This window comes from Crocodylus siamensis, chromosome 4 (assembly GCF_052110815.1).
Source record: "Crocodylus siamensis isolate JL-2025a chromosome 4, ASM5211081v1, whole genome shotgun sequence".
Classification (NCBI taxonomy): Eukaryota; Metazoa; Chordata; order Crocodylia; family Crocodylidae; genus Crocodylus; species Crocodylus siamensis.
The window spans coordinates 153,271,813-153,290,289 of NC_143398.1; the positions used below are offsets into that span (position 1 = coordinate 153,271,813).

General features: G+C 53.1%; 2 protein-coding genes across 4 annotated transcripts in view; both read left to right on the forward strand.

The window, feature by feature from the left end:
- The first annotated feature begins 3,493 nt into the window (after positions 1-3,493).
- Positions 3,494-10,808, forward strand: LOC149866814 (pancreatic polypeptide-like). The gene is made up of 4 exons (XM_090041175.1): positions 3,494-3,884; positions 5,377-5,564; positions 5,714-5,785; positions 10,671-10,808. The coding sequence occupies exons 1-3, from the start codon at positions 3,738-3,740 to the stop codon at positions 5,775-5,777; spliced, it is 399 nt and encodes a 132-aa protein (XP_089897301.1). The 5' UTR covers positions 3,494-3,737; the 3' UTR covers positions 5,778-5,785; positions 10,671-10,808.
- Positions 10,809-12,126: 1,318 nt separating this feature from the next.
- Positions 12,127-18,477, forward strand: part of MPP2 (MAGUK p55 scaffold protein 2) — a 45,077-nt gene continuing 38,726 nt past the window's right edge. For 2 of the 3 annotated variants that reach the window (XM_090044252.1, XM_090044253.1), the window contains exon 1: positions 12,205-12,324. The gene's annotated coding sequence lies outside the window, so the exon portion shown is untranslated. Of the gene's footprint in view, positions 12,325-18,477 lie in introns of all 3 variants that reach the window. The other variant, XM_090044256.1, reaches the window with a different exon arrangement.

Consider the following 18,477-nt stretch of genomic DNA (forward strand, 5'->3'; position numbering starts at 1 on the left):
AGCCGAGTCACCCTGTTCTGACCTGAGCATTTCCCATCATCAGTCTGAAACGAGTTTTAGATCAAACTTCCTTTTATACTTAAAAGCTCAGTGGCTGCTGTGTGTGCAAGCCCTGGTGGGGAGACTGGTGCTAGTGGAGCGATGGGGCCCCAGTGGTATGGGGAGATCTGGGGATGAGACTGGGGCCAGGGCTGAGCAGGGACTGTGCCAGTCAGCTCCACGCAGTAGACTGGCTGTGCCTCCTCCCTCCTGCCATCTGGATCCTCTCCCACCCCAGCTCCCTTGGATCTGTCCCTCGTCTGGCACTGCCTGTCTGGGCCACAGCAGGAGCCAGTGCCAGCTGGGGAAATAAACTCAGCTGGATACAGGAGAGAGCTCTTTGCTGGACTCCCTCTCCCTGTCTCGGGACATGAAGGGCACAACTCAGTCCTGCTGCAAGTGGATCCACTGAATTCCTGTGATCTCCATTAACAAAAATTAAAGACTTTTTTGGGAAAAATCTTGTTGGTCTAATAAAAAATATCACCTCTGTCCAGGAAGAGGTCCAGTCCTGGAAGCTGCTTCTCATCAGAGCTTCCAAGGCCAAATCAGTGACTGGTGTAAAGCAGGAGTGCCCCATTGACTTGAGTGGAGCCCTGCTGATGTACTGGGGAGCTGGCCTATGACATAGTGCCTGGGATGCATACAGGAACCAGCACTGGGTGGGCACTGCCACCAGTCACACGCCCAGGGTGCTATGGGGAGACAGACAGATGCTCTCATGTGCTTCGCAGCTCTAAGCCCCAGGGACCCATCAGCCCCTGCCTGTGGCTTCAGCCCCTACCCAGAGTGGCAAGGCACCTGGGCTTCAGGGATCATCTGGTCTGCGCCCTCTGCCCATGGAGAAGCTGTGTTGTGGAACCAGGGCACTTGCTCTGTGGAAAATGGGCTGAGACCCCCACAAACTGTGACACGCAGAAGACAACAGCATCCTTCACCCTGCCCAGGGACACAGCAAGGTGTGCCATGGGGGGCCTGGGAGTGCCGTGACTGGTATCTGGAGCTGCCTGTGGTGCTGGCAGCCCTGAGTGGGGCAAGAGCGGGGAGGTTGTGCCAGGCGTGTGGGCCAGTCCTTGATCAGACTTCACCCCAGTGTCCACAACTCCATCAGGGCTGCTTGAGGCTCAGCTGCCCCGCAACCCGATGGGAAGCCTGGCCTGGTGTTGCCAGACAGCTCCTGCCCTTCACAGGACCCCTGGCATAGGCACTAGCTCCTGGGCAGCTGCTCTGCAGTTGTTGGGGGAGCCTCGGTGCCACCTGCTGGACAGCAGTGCCCACTGCAGGATACAAACCATCACAGCCAGCTTTTGGCCAAGGCACCTGGGCCACAGGTGAAGACTTTCCCCTCTATCTACCTGGCCACGGCCCCAGGGCAGTGCTGGCTGCAGGGCTGCATGGGCCAAAGAGTTTGGGTCTCTGCAGGGGCTTCACTCTCTCAGTAAGGTGTTGCTTAGGGGCTGTATGTCATACCCCCCCTGCCAGTGCAAGCACCACCTAAGCCCCCCACCCCCCAACTGATTTCCTTGCAGGGAAGGTGGCTTTGTGGTGGTGCCAGCTGCTCCAGGCATGCCTAAGCGAACCCCCCCGACCTGTGTTACAGCCTCCCATGGGCAGATCTTGGATTTTGAAAAGGGCGAAGGGGGGCAGGTGCATCATCACATATAACACAATACACATTTTACTGCAGGTAAAAATAAACTACAACTTTTACTAACATGCTAGAGGCCTATGGCTACATTATTCAGGTTAATATCAAAGTAAACATGGATGTAATTTTATTGGCATGTGCATTAATTTGCTCTAGCCTATATTATGTATTAAAACACAACAAACTAGGTAAAAAAAATTAATTAGAAGATGTTGTTTCTCTAGTCATGTTGTCAGTAGATTTAAATGTACATCTTTCATATTCATAAAACAAAATCTAGCTTTCTTGAGCATCTTGAAAATGCATCCAATGCTTCATTGAAAATTGTTTCCACACCTGAATTGACCTTCACTTAAGTTAATGTTTCCACATGTGAGTTGATATTTTTAGCTACAGTTAAAAACAATTTGCAGGGCTGCAAAACAGGAGCTACCTTAAGAAGAGATGCTAACAGCAGAACTGCAGAAGAAAGAATTGCTTCATTAGTGGAACATCAAGACCATTAAAAAGAGAGGAATGTTAACACCTGTGGGATAAAGAGTTTAAAAGGGATCAGAGAGATTACAATGAGCCATGAAGTCAAGTGACTTGTTCACTACTTCCTGACTGGAAATACTGCTGCCTTTCTTAGGCAGTCCCTTCTAAACTTTGGGAGGAGCAGGAACTAAAGGGGGGTGCACCTGTACCACTGCAGCCCCCGACCCCTGGATCTGCCTGTGCAGCCTTCCCTGCACAAGCCTGCAAGGTGTGGGATTTTTTTTTAAATAAAACATTTTATTAAAATAAAATTAGAATATAAATCCTAAAATTAAAATATATCTCTATCTATCTATATTTAGGGGTGTGTGTGTGTGTGTGTGTGTATACGCATTCTCTATCATAGACTTCCATTGCACCTTTTCTTTTCCAAACCACCTTAATAAACCCATGCACTCATTACAATAACTGCACCAGCTCCTTTGTGCCCCCAGTGCACTCACCCTCTGCCCTTCCATAACCCAGACACAGCCTCTTAGTCCTGGCCCTGATTCAGGGTTTCCCTTCTCAGTTCGTTCACAGTCCTTGTTGCTGTTGATGTTGCTGTTGCTTCCACTGCTGCTGATCCTGTTGTTGTTCTCCTTGCTAACTTCGGGTCCAGTTGTGTCATTGTCCCCTTTGTTCTCCCCATCCACTTCCCTTTCTGCGGGGCGCTTTGAACATCCTGTGCCACGTGTCCCTTTTCCAGATGGAGTTGGCTGCGTCCTTTCCCACCGTTTCCCGGTAGTAAGACTGGAGTTTGCTCAGAAACATTTTAACACCATCCGTTTGCTCAAGCTTAACGTGACTGTAGTGTGAGGAAGCCTGGCCTGCCCCTGTCTGGCTGAGCATGCAGGACTGGTGGTCTGGGTGGCAGTGACCTGCCCCCTCTCTCCGACCCACCTTGAAGAGTCAGGTGGGACTGAGCAGAAGGAAAGGGCATCTAGCCCCATGGGTGGGAATGGCAGGAATGGCCTAGGGCTGCCTGTGGGGCCCAGGGCCACACCTTGTCAGGCCAGCCTGGGTATACACCTCCCCAACCTTGGCTGTCAGCTGCAGGTGGGCCAAGACCAAGGCTGTTCTCAGAGAGGCTTGGGGGGCTCCAACACAGCAGCCTGATGAAATATTAACCATGCCTCCCCTGGGGCTGAACAAAGGGCCTCTGTTCCCAGCAGGAGCCAAAGGCGGAAGCCTGCCCAGCCTTCAAATGGGGCAGGGGAGGTTGGCTGGCCCAGGAAGGGGGTGGAGAGCTTGGGGCAGTTGAGCAGCCAGGAGCCAGGTGGTCTCTTTCCCAGGTGAGGGGTGGGACAGGTCTATCCTGGTGGCACTTGGCCTGATGGACCTCCTCCCACAGGAAAGCTGGGCTTAGCCCCCAGCTTGGACCCTGGATATAGGGCAGGAGCAAGGCAAAACAGCAGAGCCCTGCAACCCAGTGAAGAGAAGGGGTGGGTGTGCTGGGTGGGCCAGTGCCTGGAGGGTTGGCGATGTTTCCATTACGGGGAAAGGAGAGAGCTGTGGGCGCTGACCACTGAGGATGACATCAGAAAATGACGCAGGAGGGGCCAGAGGTGGGGAAAGAGGAGATATAAACCCCCAAGGTGGCTCTGGCAGAGAAGACTTTGGCCAGACCCCAGCACTTCGGTACCACTTTACATCCCTGCACTGCACTCGCTCAGTTGAGGTAAGTAGCTAGGGCTGGGGGCACCTCCATGTGTGCGTGGGGGGTGGCGGGGAGGCTAGTTCCTGCTGCTTACACACTAGTTTAAAGGATGCAACCTTCCCAGCACATCCCCATGTCCCCTTTCCACACATTGTCATGGACAGTACTTTGTAACTCCAGGAGCTGGGGTTGCAGGTGGAGGGTTAGTTCAGGGGCTGGAAGCAGTGAACCCCTGCCCTGTCCCCACTAAGTGCTGATGGGGGAGCCCAGGCAGCTTACCAGGCAGAGCATCCCATAGCAAGTGGAAGCTGACAAGGGAGAGTTTGGGCAGTGGAAGTGGTGACAGATGGGGTTGGTGACAGGGGTTCAGGAGCCACATTCTGGAAACAGAACCATTTGTGCAAGCTGAGGGGCTGGGGGAGCTTTTGCAAGTGTGCAGACATGACTGTGAGCATGTGTGTGTAGGCACACCTGCATCATGTCTGTAGGTCTGTGTGAGCCTGTACATGGAAAAATATCAGTGTGAGCCGGAGGGCTGGCATGTTTGGGTCTGTGCCCTGGTGTGGGCATGCATTTGAGGCTGCTTGGAAGTATGTGTGAGAGCAGGTATGAAACGCTAAGTGTGTGTATGTGTGTAACCATGTCCCAGAGACTGTATGCATGAATCTGCATGTGTGCAATTCTGTGTGTGCCTGTGTGTGCAATTTGATGAGTGTATGCGTGCATGGGGGCCTATGGATATGTATGTGTGCGTGCCAGGCATGCAGGTTGTGTGTGAGTGTGCATGTGTGTGTGCGCACTTGTGCAAACTGGTGATGGTATGAATTCATGGGGGGAGGTGTGCAATACTTTGTGTGTATTTGTATGCATAGCTGGTCAGCTGAATGTATGTGTGCATGTATGCATGTATATGTGAATGCACTCTCAAGAGGGCAGATTGTGTGGTTGCCGGCAAATATATGTATATTATGTACTTACACACATGGAGCAGTACTGCCTGTGTGTGTACATGCATGTTTATGCTTACAGGATATCCACACAAGCCATCCCAGCCTCTAACAAAGGCAATGCCCTGATTCTCAGTTTCTCCCCCTGCTCCCCAACCCCACCGTGTCTCTGAGCTAGGCTGGCACTGCCCCTGAAGCATATGAGAAACCCCTGTCCCCTACTGCCATTTATAGCAGTCTGTCCCCCTGCCCCATCCCCAGCTCTCCCCAACGCCCAGCAGTTTTGTCCTTGCTCCCATCCCTCCTCCCTGGGAAAACTCATCAACCACCTTGCATCCAGAGCAGCTGCTATAGCTATTACCCTGGGCCCCCAGGCAGCTCCCTGAGGTCCCACATGTACACTGCAGGCTCTTTGCACCTTTGCCCCCTCCTATTGCCTGTCACTGCCTGTGCTAGACCCAATCCAACAGGTTTATGTCCTTCCCTTCTGTACCCTACCTCCTGCCCATTCAGGTGATGGCTGCAGGGCCTGTTGTCCTGATTCATCCATCCCTTCCTCTCCCCAGACAATGGCCTCCCGTGGACGCTGGGACACTCTCTTTGCCCTCACCTGCTGCATGGCTGTGCTCATTGGGCATGCTGCCAATGCCACCCCCCTGCAGCCCAAGTACCCTGGGGATGGCGCTCCTGTGGAGGACCTGATCCAGTTCTACAATGACCTGCAGCAGTATCTCAATGTGGTCACACGGCCCAGGTGAGTGGCTTTGCTAACCAGGCCCTGGTGAGGCCTCTGCTCAGCTGCACATACCTGGAGAGATTACTGGACCAGCCTTCTATATGGCCTGGTTTTGTGTAGGACCTGGATGTAATATAACCCACTCTTATGTTTTTCTCCCCTTCTAGGTTTGGCAAGAGGTCTGACAGCCAGGCCCTCTGTGGGGACCCCTACCGCCTCACAGGATGCTAAGCTGCCAGGTAAGGTCTGTCCTGGGCAGGATCTCACTGATAGGGCACATATGCGTGGGCAAGTCTGTTACCTTTCAGGCTACTGAGAGGTCAGAGCCAAACCCTGGGGAATCCAAGAGGGGACTCCATCTCTCTAAATCTGTCCCCGGCAGCTGGTGCCTGCACGGTGCTGTGGTGCTAGGGACTCTCTTTGCTGCTTCAGAACAGGTGGCCCAGCGCCTTGCTAGAGCATGCTGCCTAGGAACACAGGACACAAGATACAGGAGGGTGACTGTATCACAGGCTGCCACATCACAGCCTCCCTTTCCAGCTCTTTGCTTTCTTGCTCTTGTGCATCAGGCAGTATGAGTGAGGATGCCTGGGTTCTCTCCTGGTTCTGGAAGGAAGTGCACTCTAGTGGTTAGAGCTGGGAGCAGCAGCCAGGACTCCTGGATTGTCCTAGTTTTGGAAAGGAAAGTGGTCAAAAATTAGAGGAGGGGCGTGGGCATCAGGACTCAAGTCTGTCACCTGGAGTGAATTGTGTCCCCTCTTTGTGCCTCAGTTTCCCCACCTATAAAGTGGAAACAGTAGTGCTGCTAAGCCCTCAGGGGCCTTGTAAAGCTGTGTTATATTTGCCTTGATAACAGCAGAGTGAGGTGCTGCATGGAAACAAACCAGGGTAGCGTGGGTGGTGTGGGGAGCGGCTCTGGGTAAAGCATTACCACAAGCTTCCAGCAGGTGGCACTGACAGACCATGTGTGTAGGGGTGGCATAACGGGTGGCACAACCTCTCCCTCCCTCTGAGTGGAGAGAAGTAGACCATGAAGGGGCTGCAAAGGATAACAGGTGGCTTGTGCCCTGTATGTTCCTGAAGCCACAATGCAAAGCCCTGGTCCCTGTAGGATAGAGGGACAGTCACCCTGGATGGACTGGGAAGCTGAAGGGGAGCAAGTTACAAATCAGAGTTAAAAAGGGAACAGGGCTTCTGACCGACTCCATGAGTGACCCTTGCTCCGGGAAAGGCTTCCACTGACTCCCTTGGCTTCTCCCCCCTGAAGCTGCTTGAGCCTTCTGGGTACTTCTCTGCACTGCCAGGCCTGGCAATGTCATGCTTGCCAGTCATTTTTACTCTCAGGTGGTCAAGCATTAGCAGAAGAGGGTAGGATTTGGGTTGTAAATGATGCAGGGGTACACCTATCTATCCTTCCAGTCATCATTGCCATATTCAGTTTGATCACCATCTTTGTGTGTCCACTCATCACCAGTGTACCCCCTATCTATACCTCTATATCTGCAACCTGTATCTACTCAGTGTATGACTACAAACTCCAACAAATGCTTTCCTTAAATAAGGGAGGAAATCAATGGAAATATTTTGGTCACTATTCAGCTGAGTTAAAATCCTGTTTTCAGGTCTGAGCAACTGGAGGACAGTGTTCAAGAAAGCACCTCTGCAGCTGTTAATTGAGCTTTATTAAGTGTCTGGAGCTGGGCCTGGGTGCTGGCACACAGAGCTCTCTGTCAATCAGCCAATTAACTCTGGTGCTGATTGGCTTGGGGCTGCACACACAGGCAGGGACAAAGGCAAAATGTAAGTGGCAAAATCAGGCAAAAACGGGTGTTTGTGTGCCAGGAGCAATTTGAGAGCTCAGAGGTGACCGCAGGGCTGGGCAGTGGGGAAAGCACAGTAGATGATGTGTCCAGGGCTGCCTGGCCAAAGGGGCTGGGTGAACAACTGGCTTCCATCCATGGACCCATAAAATAACTCCCCAGGAATGTTTGGGATCAAAGAAAATGTTTCCACTGCTCATTTGGAAACATACTGGTTTCCTTTTAGTTTTCAGGGATGTTTATTTTTCCTTTTCTAGAAGTCATAGGAGGTCAGTTTTGGAACAACCTACTTTTTGGAAAAAAATAATTGTTTAAAAAATATTAATAGGAAACACGTTGACCTTGTTTGGAAGGGGGTTGACATTTTACAGCAAATTCCATGAGAATTCACCAAACGCCAGATCAGATTTTCTGGCATATAAATTACTAGTGCAAAAGCCCTTGCCTGTGATGTGAGGCAGCATCAGCACTGGGGAGGGGGAGAGCTCACTTCACTCCACAGTGTCATCAGTAGCTTCCTCTTGCAGCCAGTGTCAGCACCCACCGGCTACTTCTCTCCCTTCATTCAAGTGGTGGGTTCAATTTCTTACTTGCATCCTGGGGTTTAGTTGTTCACTTCATTTGCAGAGAATTTGACTGTCCTGGGACTCCCCTGTAGCATTTGTAGGGATGAAGAGCTGGGAGGAGATGCTGAGCCCCATCAGGCATGATCAGGATGAGGCCATGGTTCAGGCATCTCCACCTGTGTGTCCACAGGGGGCTTCTATGCTCCTTTGTCCGGAGTGTCATGGCACTGACTGAGTACTGATCACCGGCAGGCAGGCCCAGACTGCTGCAGAAAAGGTCATGCATGTCTCGTCTAAAGGAGCAGCTGTGCTTCTCGTCTTTCCCAGCTGGTCACCGTGTATCTGCCTGTTGGGTGTCATCTTGGCTTTCTTTGATGTCCCTAATACAAAAGCTGCTGCTTCCCATTAGTGGGGGTAGGCAGCACAGGTAGCTCATGCATTCCTGGCAGGCTCCAGCTGCAGTGTGACTGAAGGCTGCATTAGTGCAGAGGGGCTCTTCTCTGATCTGATGCTGGGTTGGAGTCATGGTCTTCACTAAGAAAAGGCCTGAGGATCTGATTGCTCCTGTGCTTAGGGCATGGCCAGTGTGGGGGTTAAGGTAGCTTTTTGCCACCATCCTCTGCAGACCCACACAGAACTCTTCTTACCTTCTCATGTAAAGTTACAGTTTCAGGGCTGCAACAGTGAACAGAGGCAGGGCAAGCATACACAATAGCCTATACTGCTCTGCACTCTTGCCATGACACTGGCATAGCCCTCCTGAGAGCACAGATCTTCATGGTTGGGGAGAGTCCAGACAGAAGGGGGATCTCAGGGTTGGCTCTACCCACTTTAAGAAACCCCTTCTGGTTAGAGCTGTGTGAAGAGCCCAAATGTAACTACAAACCAGGGCTGGAGTCTCTAGCCGTTCGTATTGCAAAGGCAACCTTCAAAGCATGGCTTGAATGTCTGCAGCTGCTGGAATGAGTGTGCCTGAGCCTACAGCCAGCCTGATGCAGCAGTTCTCAAGTAGCATGCTGCCCCAGCCATCTGGGGGGCTCAGGGAAGTCATCTCTGACAGCTAACTGGGTGCAGTGCTGATGGTTATTAACATTTACTGTTCGTATCAGGGTGGCACCAGGAGGCTTCAGCTGAGATCAAGCTCCTGTGGTGCCAGGTGCTGTGCAGGTGCTGGGGGAAGCAGCTGATGCCCTGAGCTTCCCTGCTGCAGCTGGGCATTCACTGTTCCCTCCTAGCGAATATTAGGATGGATGCAGTGTGAAGAGAGCTGGGAGGAATTCCAGGCTCATTAGCCTGCTGATAGCACTCAGCAGCAGGAACAGACCAGAACCTGGCTGAGCTTGGTGCTGCACAGACACAGAGCACAGGGCTCAGCCCATGAGGTAGTCTCCACTCTCCAAAAAAAAAATGAGGAGGAAAAGAGACTTTGATGAGCTATTTCTGTCTCCTGTATGGTATTGGTCCTAGGGCTCCTTCTGACTTGAGTATGGACTACGGCATTGCTACTAGCTAAGTACCCCATCTTGAGTTCAGTCCTCTTTTCCGCTCTCAAAAACCTCATGGTTGCCAGCATGTCAGGCCCCCACAGGGAGACCAAGGGGTGCATGAATGCCCTGATGACCCCTCTCAGATGTCAGCACCTTTTCACCGCACCTTCCAGCATAGGTCCTTATGTTTTCAGGACTACACCTGGTGCTCTTACTTGGCCTGCTCCAAATGTCTGCTAAACATTGCAACATATACCAGCAAGGTAGCAAGAGGTTTGTTTTTTTTTGTTTTTTTTTAACAAAATTTTTCATGTTTCAAGCCAAATCAAGTTTAAATCCATGAGTCAGTCCAGAACCATAAGTGGCCCTACAACTGCCAGACATCCTCCAACCCCCCACCAGGGGCTTCGTATATTTTCAATGTCTTTTGGCAGGCATCCTATTTGCAGGCCCAAGCCTGGAGGCTTGGGGTTCAGATGCCCCCAGCCTGCCCTCAGCCATATGGCTGCAGGAGCAAGCTAGGGAGGAGCCTCCCATTTCCATAAAGTGGGCTTTAAGTCCTAACACCCCGGCAGGTACTAAACCACTCCAGAAGAACAGCTATCCCTGGGAACACTTAAGGAAAACTGCCTTTGTGGACCCAGATACCCCTGTGTTAAGTAAGTGGGTTGCTGAGTCTGCCTCCCCCCATGAGTAAGCAGGTCCCCTCCGCAAGCTCTGCACTCGAGATATGGGCAGGAAGGGTAGGGTGGGGTGGGGGGCAGGGGAAGGACCAGGAGGAGGAGGAAGGAGCAGGGTCTGTGCAAGGGCAGTGCAGTACAGGCCCCCTGGGCATTGAATTAGTTAGCAGCTGTGAAACTGCCCAGCACTTGCTAGCTGTCATTGGTGCCCCTCTTTCATAAAGAAGAGGGCCCATGCGAACATTTGTCCTCAGAAGTTATCAGGCCTGATTAGGGATGGGGCCGGGGGGACATGATAATATGCTGCAGCCTTGGGGATGGCTACACTGCTGCTGCTTTATGGCTCTTTAGCTTCAACTGTGGCTGTGCAGGCACCAAGAGCCAGAGTTCCTGCATCTGTCTTCCACAGAGGGGGCCCACCCTGGGCTGTCTTTGCAAAGGTGAGGTCAGGGAATAACAGGCTGAGGGATGGAAAAGATGGCAGAGGTAAGCACAGAATAGGGTCAAGAGGAAAGGATTTAGGGCCCTGGCATCTCTGGGGTCTGACTTGAATTATGGTTGGTCATTTCAGTGCATGATCCAGGACGCCAGTGACCTCTGGGTAATGAGGAACAGGAGCTGCTGGTCTTCTGCAGGTCTCTTCCTACCCTCGCACCACAGGTCCCCCAGGAGACCTCTGCTTCACCAGATATCCAAGTTGCCCCCTCAGTCCTCCACCTGCTCTCCCTCTTAATTCTTGGAAGTGTTAATGTGAATTGTAAGAATAAATCTGATTGTCAGCTGCTGTCAATTTGCTCTGCCCTTGGTGACTCTGCTCCAGAGCGATGGGAACTCAGCCCTTAAGTTTGGGGGTGGCTGGGGGCAGAAGCTGGGCACCCCAGTGGTGAGTTTTGGGGAGGGCCTATTCACAGTGGAGCCTTGTGGCCACCTACAATTCTAATTACGGAGGGCTGCCCAGGTTTGCTATGGGAGGCCAGCACCTGCCCAGCAGGGGATCTGGCTGTGGGGCAAGAGCTGCTGTTTGCAGCGGGGTGTCAGTGATGGCTGGGGCAGCTGCATGACAAAGGGTCAGTGGGGGACCGGCTGGGGTCCAGTGAATCTCTGAGTTCAGGGCAAGGTGACCATATCTGCCTGCAACCCGCCCCCACCCTGGCTCAGCATCTGGGTGTCCCAGTCCCAGTGCACTGCTTGGCACATGGGCCCTACTGCACCCCATGGTCAGAGGTGCGAATCCTGGCACTTGAGCCTGGCTGGGCAGAGCCCCATCCCCGTCCTTGTGCGAGTGCCCCTCTTCCTCTGCCCTAGGGCTGAAGGTGGTGAGCAAGGGGGCCTCCCTGTGTCTTCTCCCAGCAGCTCAGCAGGCTTCCCAGGGCAGAAGCTAGCGGGCACCTGTTCAGGTTCAGCCCTTTGTGTCCATGGGTCCCAGGCAGGGCCAGTCCAACCATTAGGCGAACAAAATTTGGGTGGGGGGGGCGCCAAAATTATATGCAGAACAAAATAACAGGAACGTCATTCTAAATAACAGCCCTGGCTGGGTACGGCTCCACCTTGGTCTAAGACCTTTGGTTCGGTAAGGGGAGAAAGACCTCTGGAAAGATCTCAGCAAATATCACTAGAAGCGTGACTCCTACCTTTGCAACTCTCAAGCCAATTTATGACAAGAACATACTGCTGGCACTGTCATCCTAAAAGGTGAACCCCATCTCCTCTATCATCTTAAGCCTGCTCTAGTTTGATTTTCCTCACACTGGAAGTGGTGGGGGCACAGAGGTACGCAGTTTGCCTAGGGTGCAATTACCTTTGGTGCCAGGGAAGTATGGCCCTGAGGACAGGTTCTGGGAGGATGAATTACTGGGGGCTGGGAGACCCCAGCAGAGAGGCCAATGGAGAAAAGTAAAGGGGGGGAGGGTTGAGGGACCAAAAAGGGGTGATGGAGGAAGCCAAGCACTGGGCGGACCCTCCTCGTTTCAGGGCCCCTGTTGCCTACAGCCCGCCCTGCCCCCAGCCGCCATTGGGCCCAAGCGGGCCCCACGGGCCGCTCTCGCTCGGCGGCTGCCCCGAAAACCTGCTACGCGCCACGTCCCGCCGCGCGCAGCGCGTCGCCGCTTTAAGACCCGGGGAGGCCGCGCCGAGATTGACGCTGCAGCTCCGGGCGGGCGGGGGAGCCCGGCAGCCTCGCGCCGCGCCGCGCCGAGCAGCAGCAGCAGCAGCAGCAGCAGCAGCAGGTAAGAGGCGCGGGGCAGCGCCTGCCCGACCGCGGCACCTGCGGTGTGTGCCCCCACCGCCCCGGCGCTGCCTTTTGGAGGGGGTCTCTCTTCGCTGCTCGCCGGGGGTCGGCTGGCCGGAGCGGGGCGAGGAGATGGGCTTCATCTCTTGGGCTCTGCCCCTCGCCGGCCGGAGCGCGACCCCCGCCCGCGGCGGGTCACTCCGGAGGGTCTGGAGCAACACGTGGTGACGTCACCGGGGCCGCCGCGTTCGCATGCCGACCCTCGCCCACCCCCTCCCCGCGGCGCGGCCGGGCCGGGGGGCGCTGAGGGAGGCGGGAGGAGAGCGGGGGTGTCTGTTACCAGGGATGAGCTCACGCCAGTTGTTTTTCCAGTAGGCGGCAACATCTTTACACACACACATGCAGACACACACAGCCATGTCTCCGTCCTAGGCGACAGCATCTTTACACACACACACACACACACAGCCATGTCTCGGTCCTAGGTGACAGCATCTTACACACACACACACACACAGCCATGTCTTGGTCCTAGGTGACAGCATCTTTACACACACACACACACAGCCATGTCTCGGTCCTAGGTGACAGCATCTTTACACACACACACACAGCCATGTCTCGGTCCTAGGCGACAGCATCTTTACACACACACACACACACACACACAGAGCCATGTCTCGGTCCTAGGCGACAGCATCTTTACACACACACACACACACACACACACAGAGCCATGTCTCGGTCCTAGGCGACAGCATCTTTACACACACACACACACACACACACACAGCCATGTCTCGGTCCTAGGCGACAGCATCTTTACACACACACACACACACACACACAGAGCCATGTCTCGGTCCTAGGCGACAGCATCTTTACACACACACACACACACACACACACAGAGCCATGTCTCGGTCCTAGGCGACAGCATCTTTACACACACACACACACACACACACACAGCCATGTCTCGGTCCTAGGCGACAGCATCTTTACACACACACACACACACACACACACAGCCATGTCTCGGTCCTAGGCGACAGCATCTTTACACACACACACACACACACACACACAGCCATGTCTCGGTCCTAGGCGACAGCATCTTTACACACACACACACACACACACACACACACACAGCCATGTCTCGGTCCTAGGCGACAGCATCTTTACACACACACACACACACACACACACACAGCCATGTCTCGGTCCTAGGCAACAGCATCTTTACACACACACACACACACAGCCATGTCTCGGTCCTAGGCAACAGCATCTTACACACACACACACACACACACACACACACACACAGCCATGTCTCGGTCCTAGGCGACAGCATCTTTACACACACACACACACACACACACACACACACACAGCCATGTCTCGGTCCTAGGCGACAGCATCTTTACACACACACACACACAGCCATGTCTCGGTCCTAGGCGACAGCATCTTTACACACACACACACACACACACACACACACACACACACACAGAGCCATGTCTCCGTCCTAGGCGCTTTACACATACACACAGAGCCATGTCTCGGTCCTAGGTGACAGCATCTTTACACACACACATAGACACACACAGTCATATACAACATATTTATACACATGCAGCCATGTCAGGGTCCTAGACAACAGCATTTTTACACACACACACACACACACACACACGTGCTCACACACATGTGCATGCACAGGAAACAACCTCTTCATGCACAAGCACACGCATGCACATCCCAGTCCTAGTGCCCTGATGGGAAGGAACAGCTGGCCTCTCTGGGGCTGCCCATCTGGGCACCACTTTGCCAGCCTCTGTAAGGCACTGAAGGATCTCTCCATGGGTCACGCTCTCCTGCTGCCTGTGAGTCATTAATCTCAAGTGTGGTGATGGGCAGGAGGGAGATAGTAAGTGAACCAGCCTGCAAACATGCCCTGCCATAGGCTGCCTGGGGGGAAGGTCCTGATTCATGGGGGTCTCTTGGGCTTGCGGGAACAGTCACATTGTGTACCCAGGAATGACCGTGCAAAGCGCAAGGTGTGGAGAGGAGTGAATGAAGAGAGAGTTGTTCCAGGTCAGATGAAAACTTGTAGCTGGGAGGGGGTGGCAGAGTCCTGGGAATCAGCCTGAGCCAGTGACAGGCAGTGAAAGCAGCAATTCATTCATCAGGAATGGGGATTGCTGTGGCAATGGCAGAGCTGTGCTCTGTACCCAGGAGTCCTGGCTTGCCTTACCCTGCTCTAGCCACCCCTCTCTTCTCTTGATTTATATTTGGGAATATGGCCCCAGGGTGTCCTGACTCCTCTCGCCCCCCTGCTCTGCCCGTTAGACAATACTCGTTTCTGGGTACAAAAATGGAACCCAGAAGTCCCGACCTTTGTTTTTGCTGATGGGGCTGGAGAGCAGGAGAGAACCTCCCTGGGTTTGTGTCAGTTCTGGTTACATTATTGCTCCTTTCTCTGCTGAGCTGCTAATGAATGTGCTTTGGAGCCTACTATCAAGGAGGGCTGCTGCAGGAGGGTATGGCCTGGAGGGCCTGGTGGCTAGGAGCCAAGTCTCTGCTCCTCAGGAATGTTGATTGCTGTTGGCCCAGGCTGCAGGGTGCATTGCATATAGCTACTCTACTGCCAGGACTCCTGCTCCCTTGCCCCATGCCCCAGGGAGCTATGTCAGGGATCTCCCCCTCAGATCTGACTGGGCTGGGATTCCTGCTTCAGGGGCAGTGGGGTGCAGTGTGCTACACTCCTGACTAAAATGGGGTGCTGGCTCTTAGCTCTGGCTCAGCCTGGCCAGGAGTGAAGAAGCAGGGAGGGATTTTTTGTTCTGAGGCTGTGGCATTTGGCATCCTGTTCTTCTCCTCCAGGCTCACTGTGATCCAGGCAGCCTCGTAGCCTCTCTTGTGCCTGTGCGTAACCACTGCATGCTCCAGGCCTCAGGCTCACTCCCTGGGACCCTGCCCTGCACCCCATGGGGGATGTTGCTGCTTTGCTGGGCTCTTGCTCAGGGAGCTGTTGCCTTCTCATGGCCTAACTGGCTCCTCACAGTTCAGGATGTAGGATTGCATCCTACCAAGCTGAGAGCCAGGGACAGACCACTAATGTGTGTGCACCCCCTACCCCCTTATTCCTGCTCCACCCAAAGTTTAAAACCAACTCCTTGGCAGTGGCTACAGCATTTCTAGTCGGCAGTGTTGAGGGAGTCACTTGATCTCATGGCTCATTATAATCCACCTGCTTCCTTCTAAACTCTTCATTGCACAGGTGTTAACAACCCTCTCTTCTTTTAATGGTCTTGTTCCACTAATCAAGCTATCCTTTCTTCTGCAATTCTGCTGTCCTTTAGCTGCTCCTGGTGATGCAGCTTCTATTTGAAAGCCCTGCAGATTGTTTTTAACTCATTCCAATGAAGTTATACTTGTTTTTCATTCAATCTTAAACTGAGCAATCTAGCCCTTGGCCCCTAATTTATTAGTAAAGCTTCTAGTTACTTTTTAACTGGGGAAAAAAAGGGTTGTTTTTATATGTGTTGAGGCTCCTTACCATCTGCACCCCCCTTTCAAAATTGTAGATCTGTCCATGGTGGATAGCACTTAAGAGCCAATGCACCAGACTATGTCCCACATTTCTTCTAAGAAGCTGCCCCTTTGCTTATGGTATCCCTCCTCTCCCCAGCTGCCCTGTACGGCAGCAGCTACAGGTTCTTTTCTTGTGACTCCCTCCTGTTCCTATGCTTGTGGAGGGCGATTAGAGATGGGTACATGCATGCCCTGCTGGCATACAGCTAGGCTAGCACAGTGGTATAGTGCAGTGTTTAGGACCCAAACTGGCCTCTGCCCCCACTTACAAAGCAGAAATCTTGTACCTGCCTATAAGTCTGATGCAGGTGACACTTCCTGCCTGCCCATATCCTGGGGTGGGGGGGTGCCTGGGTTGACATGGGCTGGGGCAGGGGAAGAGCCACCATTCCCCATTTAGATACAGAGCAGGAAAAGCAACAGGATCATCCCTGTGTTCCTTTGTTGCCCTTTTCTTTACTTGGGCTGGCAGGATCTCCTAATCCAGAACCTTTTTCCCATTCCTTATGTCCTGGCCAACTGAAGGATGGCCAGACCCAGAAAAAATACCCGGAACTGAATATTTTTGTTTCTCATGTGGCTGGATTCCTAAGAACTGAGGGCAGGGAGCTGGGCAGCCAGAGCAGAGAGTGGGAGCCCTGCCCTCCATTGTTCAAACAGCTTAGCATTATGGAGAGAGGTAGTGCCAGGAGCCCGTGAGCGTTGCAAGGCAAGGAGGCCAACTGATCAAATGTGACCCCATGGGTAGGGGCCATGTTAGTGCTTCAGAGATGCCTTAGGTCCTGGGTCCGTCCCTGCACTGAGGAGTTCACAGATGTGGGATGTGATGCATGAAGGGGGGCAGGGTGGGGGCAAAGACCTGCCTCTCTCCTCCCTGCCCCCAACATCAAGGGCTCTGCCATGCTCCCTGTATGCCAGCTCCCAGCAGGTGGGTTCCTGGGACTCCCAGGATCTCCGGGGATCACCCCCCTACAGTGTATGGCCAACCCATTTGATGGAAGCGGGCTGCCCAGCATGGTGCTGAGCCCCAAGGGATGCCGCCTTGTTTATACCTGGGGCTGCTCCTGCCCCAGCTCCCTCATCTATAAAGTCTCCCTGTCCTAGGTTGAAAGAGGGGCTCTGCCCCCCCCATTTCCTTCTGTGTTTTGGGGTATCCCAGCTGGATGGATTCCAGACTAACCAGACCCCTGGTGGCCCTCCCACAGGTGAGAGCCAGCTCTGGTCCCAGGGCGTGGGACTCAGGGTGCTCTTTCTCCTGTATCCTTCTCCTGCTCAAGTGTTGCTATAGCAACCGGGGAATTTGCATCTCTCCAGGCTGACGGTCTGTCCCCAGACAGACTCTGAGCAGCAGGGAGCCGTTCTTTGTTGCATTGCCCACCCTTTGAGTTTCTCCCCCTGCCAGGGCCGAAGCATTTTCCACCACCCTTTTTCTGACTCCAGGATCCAGGTGGGGATATTGGGAGCCCTGGATAGGTCACTACAGAAGCAATCAGTCCAGAGAGGACCACAGCATCTATTTACATCCATCAGCTTTAAGAGGGACTCCTCTCCATATTCCCCACAAAGCAGTCCTGGCTCATTCTGCCATGGGGTAGAGGTCAGGGGGAGGAGAGGGGCTGGCACTGTTGTGAACATGCTGGGTGATGAATGGCTTGTTCAGTGTAAGGCAGGTTTCTATCTATAAGATGAAGCCTCCATGGGCACTGAAAGGGTTAATGCTGTTGCAGCAGTGCTGTCCCCATAGCTGGGTCTTAGAGACAGGATTGCAAGAAAACCTTATTAATATGAAGTGCCTGGCTTCCCTGAGGTGGACTGGGACAGGAGCAGTGGCTGGAGGGGAGCTCTCTGGTACTCCAGCCCCATCTCTCCCAGCACGAAGCATTATAGGGGAATGCTGAAGCATTATTGGTCTGTGTGTGTGTGGGGGGGAGGTTAGGACGTAAGGATCTTGCTGATGTACTGTTTGCGTTTGGAGTCAACACACAAAATAGTTATCCCAGGTCTGCTGAAGACTGAGTACTTCTCCCCACTTTTACCTCTATTAGAAGAATCAATAATGAAGAATAAAATTAGCAGTTGCATGAATAAATATGAAATGCTGAGAGAGTCAGGTTGGGTTTTATAAAGGGAAATCCCACCTCACCAATCTGCTAGTGTTTGCTGAGGATGTTGGCAAGCATGGGGGAAAGGGAGATCCAGTTGATATATTAGGTTTTTCTGAATGCCTTGGACCAGGTCCCTCAGCAAAGTCTCTTAAAAGCACAGAGCTGCTACAGGATTAGAGGGAAGGTCCTCTCATGAATCAGAAGGTGGTTCAAAGAGAGAAAACAAAGGGTTGGGCTAAATGGTCACTTTTCAGGATGGAGGGAGGTCAGTTGTGGGGCCCCCAGGGATCTGTGCTGTGGTCGATTTCATCTTCATGCATGGCCTGGCAAGGGACATCCCAAAGTTTGCAGGTGATGCTAAATTGTTCCCGTCAAATCCTGAGCTGATAGTGCAGAGCTGCCGAAAGATCTCCCAGAGCAGAGTGAGTGGGTAATGAAGA